The 11384-nt window shown below is 43.9% G+C and overlaps 1 protein-coding gene across 1 annotated transcript in view; it reads left to right on the plus strand.

Annotated features, from left to right (window-relative positions):
• Positions 1-10045, plus strand: part of txndc12 (thioredoxin domain containing 12 (endoplasmic reticulum)) — a 52778-nt gene extending 42733 nt beyond the window's left edge. The window contains exons 6-7 of the mRNA XM_072510892.1: positions 42-125; positions 1714-10045. Coding sequence (XP_072366993.1) covers positions 42-125; positions 1714-1793 — 164 coding nt within the window. The 3' untranslated portion in view covers positions 1794-10045. The remainder of the gene's footprint in view (positions 1-41; positions 126-1713) is intronic.
• Positions 10046-11384: the final 1339 nt, after the last annotated feature.

An 11384-nucleotide genomic window follows, 5' to 3' on the forward strand; every position in this document is an offset into this window, starting at 1 on the left:
CTCTTTCCATTTATTCTATTTTACTATTGGTTACATTGCAGATGCTAGAGGCAAGGTTCATCCAGAGATTGTCAATCAAAATGGAAATCCCAAATACAAATATTTCTACAGTTCTGCTGACCAAGGTGAATATGCAGCTAATATTCAGTCATTTCTTCACAGAGCATTCTTTCTCTTTCTTTCTTCTTGATTCTTGGTAGTTGTTCAGTTTTTTGGTCACATATTCAAGGTGGGAAAGTGGACAAGGTCAATTGCAAACTTCACTTGGCTTCCTGCTTTTGCTGGTCATGTTTTGGAAAATTGGGAATGATCTTAAGGAAAGACCTGGCCATGCTTTGTCCGACTGACAGTTGAGGTGCTCAACCTTGTGATCAAACTTTGAACTGATAGATATTTATTTTATTCATTGGTAGGCATGTTGCTGTTCATTCTCCCCTCTTTATTTAGGAATTGAGAAGCCTGAGGCCATTTTGAACATTATCTTTCCCTTAATTCAAATAAGTTAATTTGACAAAAGTCAGTGTAAATGTAAATGGAAATCGCTTATTGTCCCAAGTAGACTTCAAATGAAGTTACTCTGAAAAGCCCCTAGTCGCCACATTCCGGCGCCTGTTCGGGGAGGCTGTTACGGCAGTGCCCAGTACCTGCAATCAACTGATGTTAGAACTGAAGTAGGTGGTCCTGATGCTATTGAAAACCGATATACTCTGGCCATGATGTGGGTCATCTAGGATTTTTTGCATTCCTCAATGCTGCAGTACGATTGATTTGCAGGAGGTATAATTCAACGAATATGTGATTGTGCTTGACCTGCATCTTTAAAAAAAAAAATCTCAATTACATTTCCTTGGTCATAGTGAATGGTTCAACCAAGCTCAGCATAGCCGTGTGTTACCTTCTGGTCAAGTTCTAGATTGGTTCATGTTACCAAAGAGTGATCAGGTATTCCACTTAGGAAGGGAGAGAGAATAAGATTGACAATAACATCAAGCTATCCAAATGCACGTGTAGGTCAGTTATACGGCTGGCAATAGGAGAGGCTTGAGAGAGAGACCTACACATGCCTTTGATGGAATTATTTACCACTGTTGGTTGCTCCATGAAATCTTGGGCTCCCTGGGGCAGCCATCTTTCTTGAGAAGTTAACTTGCGTTGATGAAATGTCAAAGGGTGCATTTAAAATTTAAAAAACATCCCAGTGGCCTAGTCAGCAACTGAGCCATATGGGACGCTGCTGAGTCAGAAATACCCAGAAGGCCTCCAATTTGATCCTGAACTATGGTGAGTGAGTGATTTCAGCTGGGGTGATGGTTGAAGTTCAACGCCAGGAGAATAAAATTAGCCAGGGCTTCCAACTCCTAATGAGAATTCAGTGGCACCTTCTAGAAAGTGTGCGCGCATGAACATCTGATAAGTATATGACTAGGTTTATCTGTGGTACTCTGCCCAGCCAAGTGCCTTGATAACCCTCACTTTGGAAGCTCAGACTTGGGAGAGAGACCACGTGGGCAGGTGTTGAAGACTGAAAGAGTAAGAGGATGAACATGTACATAACCAGTGGTATGAGTAAGATGTTTTGGCATTTTCATATTTAAAAAATAAATGCCATTCATTTAAGAGCTCTTTTAATCAATACTGAATGAGGTTAACAATTTTTTGTCTCCGTTGCTCTTTCATTGACCGTTTAACAATCTGTTTTCTGCTTGTATGTAGTGGCATTTGCCATGAAGGAAGCCCAAGACAAGCTGACCGGTGACATAACTACACAACATCGATATTCAGATGAATTTTGAGCAAACACCATTAGTATCTTACAATTTTCGGACAAGAGAGAACTTTAGTACCTTGTCTGAAGCCATTTATTGATTTATTATTATAGTATTGATTCACTGTTAAATTTTGTGTTTTTTTGACTGATTTTTTTTTTTTCCTTTTAGTTCCTGAATAAATCCAATAGTATAGCAATGAACACAAACATCTTTGGGAGATTACGCCTGCACTATTGTTGGATAGCTTACCGATGTGAAATAATTTGCATTCTTATGACAGTGCATTAATACCTGTATTCTGGTTGCTCTGTTGGGCAACTATTTTTAACCACTATTATAACCTACCTATTTATATTTTTCACTTGAATGCAAAGTGTCACTCCAACCTGTCATCACCCCGTAAATGCACGTGGGTTGTGAAGTTTGGTGAAGTTCTGAATAACTGTGTCGAGCTGGAACTTTTTTTTTTTCAAATGTTAACCAAATGATTGGTGCTTAAAAAGAAAAATCAGAGTGAGTACAAAAGGCAATATGCTTGTTAGAATATTTGTCAGAGTACATGATGTATTTGCAATAGATGCCTCCTCCCTTTCCTCCAGGCTACAACTACCTTGACAAAAGTTATTGATGTAGTTCCTTGCTCAACCTTTTTGGGAGTTTTACTTTCAATCGCTTGGGAAAAGGGTCTGTAAACCATTCTGTCTTGTTTCCCAAGACTGAAACTCGCCCTGTGAGAATTTGAGCCTGAATGCCAGTTGATAGTTAGATGGTAATGAATTTTGCATCAGGAATCTTAATGGTTCATGTAAAAATCACACGCAGATGTGATTTTCAATTCAAGCAACAGTCTTGTGTAGTCACAGACCTTGAAGTTATGTCATGGTTTTTTACATTTTAAAAACACTTCATGTGCTTCTCTGAAATTCCTCCCTATTGCTCTTTTAGTAGTGAAAGATTCAGATGAACTGGAGTGGGAGCTTGGAATTTGGCAGCACAGGGAATCTTGAGCCTAGCATCCCTGTAGAGAGGAAATCTGATAGTTTGTGGACATGGGGAAAGGAAGAAATGAGCACATTGTCTCATTGGTAGTCTCATGATTGGTGTCAGCAGTGAGGGAAGGAAAAGCATGAGCCTAACAACACTGCTGCGGACAGGGTCTTAGTTCGGCCAGTGATGATTTGTAACTTTCCAACCCTTCTTAACTAGATCAAAGCCTCTGCTAAAATAGTAGACATTTCAGATCCGAGTAACTTGCATAATTCTAAGATCATGTTTTTAATATTGTCATCTTTTGATTCTTTATACTCTCCCAAATTTAAAATATTGTTACTGGTTCTGCAATGTGTTTCGTATAGAATTATTCTGACAACGAGGGGACTTCCCAGTATCAGTACTTCTGAATTCAAGGGATTTGGGAAGACTCCAAAAGTTCAACTGAAATACGATTCTGAACGGTTGGGAATAAGAGTATATTTGTGATTAATTTCACACTACTTTTGCATTTTGCATTACTTCTGTAGCTTGAGGCTTTGTTCTTAGAACTGTATTTCTTTAGCCAGAATGAGCTTTATATTATGTTCAATGAACTTGTTACTGGCTATTATTTATAATGCAGAATGTTTCCAAATTTCTAATAGAATTTTAATGTTTTGGATTCCATCATGGTGTCTTATACGCGCAACCCCTCCACCCAATCTCTAAATAGCAGAACCATGTAGTCGTTGTCTATCTGCAGATTTTTGGAGATGATCTGCCATGAGTGAAGTAAACAAAGTCTAATCAAGGATCCAGTGAAAGCTTTGTACTTTTCAAACTATTTAAAACAGCATGATTCTTCTGCATTGTTCATGAAGCAAACCAGAGACGGGCTTTCTAAACAAAATTTCCTTTCCTTTTGGGCTATATGAAGGGATTCATTGGCCTATAGTTTACTGGTGTACGGTAATACAAGAAGTTAATCAGAATTGGACTAAATGTTTTCCCTATTGCATTTTTGATTTGTATTTTGGAATGAAAAATGTAAAAGGAAAAGAATTTTGAATAGAATGGTCTGATTGCTTCTTATCCATGCAGACAGTGGGCAGCCTTGGAGCAGTCAATTGCTTATTTAGGATGGAGATTTGCACTTTTATTTTTAAAAATAAATTTAGATTACCCGATTATTTTTTTCCAATTATGGGGCCAATTTAGCGTGGCCAATTCACCTACACGGGAAGAATGTGCAAACTCCACAAGGACAGCGACCCGGGACCGGGATCGTACCCGGGTCCTCGGTGCCGTGAGGCAGCAGTGCTAACCACTGCGCCACCGTGCCATGATTTACACTTCTAACGAGCAGTCCAGTGCTCTAGGTAAAAAATGGCAATGCAAGCCATTAAGTTTTTTTTTTAGAAAATAGTTTATTGAGGCATTTATAATTTTGACATTTTAAACAGTGAGATCTGACACATGCAAAAACCTCACAATAGCATACCCAACTCCCCCAGCCCTAAACCCTAACTACCCATACATTAGATTCCCTGCCCTTATTCGTCACTAGCCATTAAGTTTTTATTGCTGTCTATTTTGGAACTTCACCTGCCAAGCCTCTGTTTGGGAATCCAGTCCACTGGTGCCGGTGGTAGAGGCTCACATTATGCAATGTTTGGTGAGGTTTAAGATTGAATGCTTAAGAGTGAAACTTGGAGAGAACAAAATAAACATTTTCGTTGTTGCAAGACTGTTTTCTGTTTGCCAGCCAAAAATCGCTTGTTGGTCTCAGTTGTGGAAAATTAATGGCCTAGAGAGGGCGGGATTCCCCCATTCGGCGTGAACGAGCCGCTGGGAGTACTGATTCTGGCCCCTACACAGCGCAGCTTCCCATCCCGGTGCGAACTGTGCAATGCGCCAAACCGTGCATGCGCAGTGGCACCGGCGTCAAGGAGGACATGCGCAGTGGTGCCAGCGCCAACCCACGCATGCGCGGTGGCCTCCCTCAACGTGCCGGCCCCGACACAACATGGCGCGGGAGTTCAGGGGCCGGCGCGTAAGAAAATAGGCCCGGGGAGCAAGAGGCCGGCCCGCCGATCGGTGGGCCTCGATCGCAGGCCAGGCCCCATCGGAGGCCCCCCCCACGGGGTCGGAGCCCCCCCTCCCCCCACAGGCGGCCCCCTGACCCTGCGCGCAGAGTTCCCGCCGGCTGCGACCAGGTGTGGACGGCGCTGGCAGGAGTCTGCCTTTTTGACATTTTAAACAGTGAGATCTGACACATGCAAAAACCCCACAATAGCATACCCAACTCCCCCAGCCTTAAACCCTAACTACCCATACATTAGATTCCCTGCCCTTATTCGTCACTAGCCATTAAGTTTTTATTGCTGTCTATTTTGGAACTTCACCTGCCAAGCCTCTGTTTGGGAATCCAGTCCACTGGTGCCGGTGGTAGAGGCTCACATTATGCAATGTTTGGTGAGGTTTAAGATTGAATGCTTAAGAGTGGAACTTGGAGAGAACAAAATAAACATTTTCATTGTTGCAAGACTGTTTTCTGTTTGCCAGCCAAAAATCGCTGGCAATTAATGGCCTATAATTGACCCAGACTTCCAACTGAAGGCAAGTGGAGAAGAGCTAAAACAGTTTGAGAACAATTAAGAGAAATTTTAGGGATTTTGATTTTGCAAGAAACACTCCTAAGAAAATAACGATTAGTTAGCAATTTTTAAAAACTGAAACGACTAATCAGCCACTCAAAGGCTGTGTTGTAACAAACAATATCCTAACTTGGAAATAGTAAGAGAAGAATATGTAATAAACCATGTTTCTGATTAAGGCTTTACAAAGGTAAGTTCCTTTAGAACTGGAGAATTTATTCCTTCTTTGCTAATTTCCAAACTTTTACCATCAAAGCACCAACCCTTCCTAGTGTACAATTTTAAAGCTGCTGGCAGCCCTCCTGTACCTCATCTAAGTTAACCAACATGTGAATGGCTGTTCCCCCTTGGAGGACAACTCAGCCACACAGCCAAGATCAGCTTGAGGCCTCAGCTATTTACAATCCATATTAAAGATGAGACAGAAAGTAATGTATCCAAGATTGTTAACAATATAAAGCTGGGAACGTAAGCTGTGAGGAGGACACAAAAACTGCAAAGAGATATTGATGTTGAGTGGACAACAAAGTGGCAGATGGAGTGAAATGTGGAAAAGTGAGGTTATTCACTTGATAATAGATAAACAGAATATTTTGAAAATGCTGAAACTATCATGTGATAGAAGCATGGGAGTGGCTGATCTTTGCAAGCTCTGGCATTACTCATCTTTTAATTTTTTTTTTATTCTGATGGACAACCCATAATTATTTGATCCTGATGTGTAAGATTGGTGCTAAGTTCCCGTAAGATCCTGGCTACATTTTGGCAATGGGGAGCCGCGATAAGTCAAAAGAATCCTTGTTTGATTGAGGCAGTTGGAGGTAGCCGGAGTGGGGCCCAAATCGCAGTGGTGGATCTATGGGCTTATGCTTCAGCTATCCCATTAGCTTGAGATGATGACTGTCATTGTGAGTAAAGTTGTGGACAACGCTCTGGGCTCCTGGCACATGTTATTGGTGCTCAAATTGATGAACTGTGATATCCTAAAGAGACTGGATGAAGTGGAGAAGAGAATCCTGTCCGTCAATCTCCTCGGTGGGGGCTCACCTTCAATCTTTGAAATCCTGCTCCATGGTATGGAATATCTTGGTTGCTTTGGGGAGATGGAGCTAGAGAAGGGGTGTCCGTGTGCCCAGTCTTCCAAGGGGAGCTGGGGATGAATTCCCGACCAAATTTGAGAACTGGCTGCCATTTTTCCACAATCTCGATTTGAAGGCTGGGCATTTAGAGTTCAATGGAGCACGTTGTATCTGGTCTTTGAGGCCTGGAATCAATCGAGGATTCCGACCACTGTCTTGTGTTGTCTTGTCCTTGATGGAGGAGGCCGAACGTGATGGCTCCTTGCCACCCGCCGAGGCCTAGGTTTCTCACTACCTGGGCTTCGGGACGAGGAGGTGGAGGATTAGGGGCTTTGATGAAACTTAATAGATCTTGGATGTTGCTTGATGATCCTGTCACGGCTTTGGCCTTTCCAAACTTTGGAAGGTTATATTCTGCAATTCATCACTAATCCTGAACTTTGCCCCCTTGTGATTATGCTCCTCATCTTACGTTACTGCCTTTTATCCTGACACAGGTGTATGATATATGAGCACAGAGGCGTTTGTCACCTGTTATCCTGTTGCATTGTGAAAACCATGCTGATGTATGACATGAGGGTGGTGTAGTATTTACCTCGTCTTTTATGTGCTGTGATCCTTTCCTTTACCTTTACAGCGAGGGGAATATATATTTTGGATACCCTATTTGTAGATGAATAGAGCCACAGCAGTGTGGCAGGTAGATGATTTGGCATAGAGGTGGTAGTATGGCTGTTTATGTCCTCATTGTGGGTTAGGAAAACCCCTGTTAGATTTATTAGTGTTGTGTTTTTCTTTTGTACTTTTGTTATTTTGGGTTTATGGAATCTCTGCTTATCTCCTATGACGGAACTGATAGATCATGTATCCTGGAAAATACTTTTTTTTTCTGCGGTTAGAGCCTCTGGGGCTATTGAAGTAGGGGGAAATATGTACTGATGCACGTCCAGGCGTGGTTGGTTAATCCTTGGATATCTAGCCTTTCTTCCATTGGTTTCTCTCCTTGAGGTTTGTTTCCCCTGGGGAGGTAGTATCTGGTTGGCTGCAGGGCCTGAGTGTGAGTCTGAGTGCTTCGGTGAAGCATTGTTTTTCTTCGATTGGAAATTAGGCTGGATCACAGAGTCATAGAATTTACAGTGCAGAAGGAGGCCATTCGGCCCATCGAGGCAGCACCGGTGCTTTAAAGAGCACCCTACTTAAGCCCACACCTCCAACCTATCCCAGTAACCCATCTAATCTTTTTGGACACTAAGGGCAATTTATCATGGCCAATCCACTTAATCTGCACATCTTTGGACTGTGGGAGGAAACCGGAACACCCAGAGAAAACCCACGCAGACACTGGGAGAGCGTGCAGACTCCGCACAGACAGTGACCCAAGCCAGGATTGAAACCTGGGACCCTGGAGCTGTGAAGCAACAGTGCTAACCACTGTGTTATGTGCCAACCATAAAGATGGAGGAATGGGTCATCCCCCTCCTAGTGGTCTTATATAGGGATTTCCAGACTGTCTTCCTTTTTGAGGCTTGGGTTCCCCTATGGTGGCAGTGTCCTGTTTTTTGTGAAGTTATGTTGTTCTGTCCCTGGTAGCCTTTTTGTGAAAGTGTACATTGCTAGACCTGGTCTAACATCAATTGGCTAATCCTGATGTTCCTCTCTTTTTGGGGTTTCCTTTCTTTATCTGGGTAGGAGAGGCACTGATACAGGTTTTGATTTGTTATATGTGATTATAGGGGGTTTCCCTTATCTTGTTTGGGGGGTGGGGTGTTGACTCCTTTCCCGAGACACCCCGTTGATTGGCGTCTTACGATTCTTCTCCTTGTCGGTGGGGTTGTCTCGGTGGAAAGTGACTCAAGTTTTCCGGTGTTAGTGGGGCCTGAACGGTGCCTTTGATTGGCTGGGGAAGAGTGAAGTCTGTTGTATAGTGAGTCTTGGCATGGTTTAAGTATCCTTGGTTTACTGACTCCTGTACACGAGGGTGTACACGGCCAAGCCACATCTTGTACCGATGGTGGCATCTTGTTGTGAACCTTCTCCTGGGGCATCCTTTCGTTGTTTGGAGACCTTGGGAGTCTTGGGTTGGTTTTGGTTCTTTTTTACCCCAAAAAAGATCTTGTATATTGTGTAGCTTTCTCTTTTTGCCTTATGCAGGCATGCATTATTGCACCATGAATTCTTGACTTTATCCTGTTATCCTAAGATCCCTTACTCTTTTTAATATCCTTTCATTTTCTATATGAAGGGAGATGCCGACTATAATGATGACTGTTTGACAACCTAAAGTATGAATATTTGCTGGTCTCCTCTGCATGTATATGTGGAATGATGATCACTCTACTAGATTTTGGGGACGTGTTGTGTCTTGTGGTTATATGTAAAATATCATCTTGGAACTAATGGGCGCGATTCTCCGCTCCCGCGAATAAGTGCCCACGCCGTCGAGGTTCACGACAGCACGAAACGGCCCTGATCTCGACCGATTCAGGGCCCGAAAATGGGTTAGGATCGGGGCCGAGAGAAACTTGGGGGGCGTGTCGCGAAAGCAGCACCATCAGCGCGCGCCGGGCATTGGCGCGGCGTAACTGGCATCACCCGCGCATGCGTGGTTGCCGTCCTCCCCAAGGCTGCCCCGCAAAAAGATGTCGGATGGCTCTTGCCGGGTGTGGAGGAAAGGAGGTCCTCCTTCAGAGAGGCCAGCCCGCCGATTGGTGGGCACCAATCGCGGGCCAGACCCCTTTTGAGTCCTACCCCAGTGAAATAACACCCCCACAGGCCGCCCCCCCCCCCCCCCAGCGTTCCCGCCGGCAGCGACCAGGTGTGGATGGCGCCAGCGGGAAGTCGGCGTTTTGGGCAGGCCGCTCGGCCCATCCGGGCCGGAGAATAGTGGGTGTAGCGGAGAATCGCCATTTTGGGTGTCCCGGGCGATTCTCCAGCCTGCGCCGGCAGAACTTGACAGGGCCGTTCTCGCCGCTTGGGTGAATTGTGGGAGGGCTACGGACCGACGTCGCAGGGAAAAATGGCGCGCCAGGGGATTCTCCCAACCGGCGCGGGAGACGAGAATCGCGCCCAATGTCTTTGGATTTTTTTTGTTGTATATTTCTTTTCTTTTATTTTGAGGTTAAAGAATCACTAAACGGCTCCTGCAGAGGTACAGTGAGGTTTCATATCCGATAAAAAGACGTTTTCATGTGTCACTGGTGCCTCTGGTATAATGAGTTGGGGGAGGTATGCTTTGGCGCATGCCTAAACAGGGCGTGAAAATCTTATCCTGTATTTTCTTCGGCTGTTTGAGCAATCGCTACATATGAAGGTGTGCACCATTTTACCATGGTTTCACGGCTTTATCATCTTCTCCGCCATTCTCTAGCTTATCCGCCCCCCGTTTTTCCTTGTATAAACGGATGCATCAAGTCTAATGATTAAACTGAACCAACTGTGTTGGTGTTCTGTCTTTTTCTGTATTCGTGTATGCAGAAGCATTTATGCACCCTACCAGTTTTGAGGGTTTGTAGCATTATTTGTAAAAATGGAAAAACTCAAATAAAAATATATATTTAAATGCTTAAAACTTCGAAATGTTGATGCTCCGAGAAACCTTTTATTCGTTCTTGGGATGTGGGTCCTCCAGCACGACTAGTATTTATTGACCATCCCTAATTGCCCTTGAGATGGGGGGGAACCATCTTCTTGAACCTCTGCAGTCCATGTGGTGTAGGTACATCCACAATGCTGTCAGGGAGGGATTTTCAGGATTTTGATCCAGCGACACTGAAGGAACAGCAATTTAGTTCCAAATCAGGATTGTGTGTGACTTGGAGGGGAACGTACAGGTGGTAGTGTTTCCATGTGTCCGCTGTCCTTGTCCTTTTAAGTTAAAACCACAAAGGTAATAGACTCTGGATTGCTGAGACCAGTGTTCTGGTGAGTCGTACAATAGGGCTTTAAACTAAATAGTGGTGGGGGACGGGGAGGGATCACAAGAGAGGAGGCGTGGTAAATTGAAGAGAAAGGACAAAGCAGTGGAGCCGGGTAGCAATATGGGTAATGATAACCACATTGTGGTAGGAAGGGACAGAGTGTACAAACTTAAGACTGCATCAGCAGATAAGGCCAGAGATTGCAAGAATGGTAAAAAGATCAAATTAAAGGCTCTGTACGTGCTGTGTTTGTAACAAAACGGGTGAATTGATAGCACAAACAGAAATACATTTTTATGACCTGATAGCCATTTCAGAGACGTGGTTGCAAGGCTTCCATGTCTGGGACTTGAATATTCAAGTGGATTTGATATTCCGTACGAGGTTTGTGATGCAATGGATGGCGTCGCTGCTTCTGAGCCAGAAACCCCAGGTTCGAGTCCCACCCCAGGACTTGATGACCAAGGAAGGTGTGTTCATAATATGTCCAACAGGTTGAGTATGTCAACCTGTAAATCCAACACACCAATGGCTGGTGGTAGGAGTGGGAGCGACTCCTGGCCAGCTATGCTTAATGTGGATTGGTACCCCTCAAGCTATAAGCCTCTGGTGAAGTACTAGTGACCTGTTCCAGGAATAACTAACTATGGAAACAGATGAAAGGGAAGAAAATTGGAATTGATATTCTGGAAGGACAGAATGCTAGGAAAATGTGGTGGGGTAGCTCTGTTAGTTAAGGAGGATGTTAGTACAGTAGTGAGAGATGAGCATACAGAAGATCAAGATGGAGAATCAGTCCGAGCAGAGATAAGAAATGGCAAAGGTAAGAGATTAATTGTGGGAGTAGTTTATATGCCCCGTAACAGCTACACTGTAGGACAGAGTGCACAGAAAGAAATAATGGAGACCTGAAAGAAAGGTACTGAAATAATCTTGGGTGATTTTAATAAAGTCGATTGGATAAATACATTGGCAATAGTTGCCTGGAAG

Source organism: Scyliorhinus torazame, chromosome 7, assembly GCF_047496885.1.
Source record: "Scyliorhinus torazame isolate Kashiwa2021f chromosome 7, sScyTor2.1, whole genome shotgun sequence".
Lineage (NCBI taxonomy): Eukaryota > Metazoa > Chordata > Chondrichthyes > Carcharhiniformes > Scyliorhinidae > Scyliorhinus > Scyliorhinus torazame.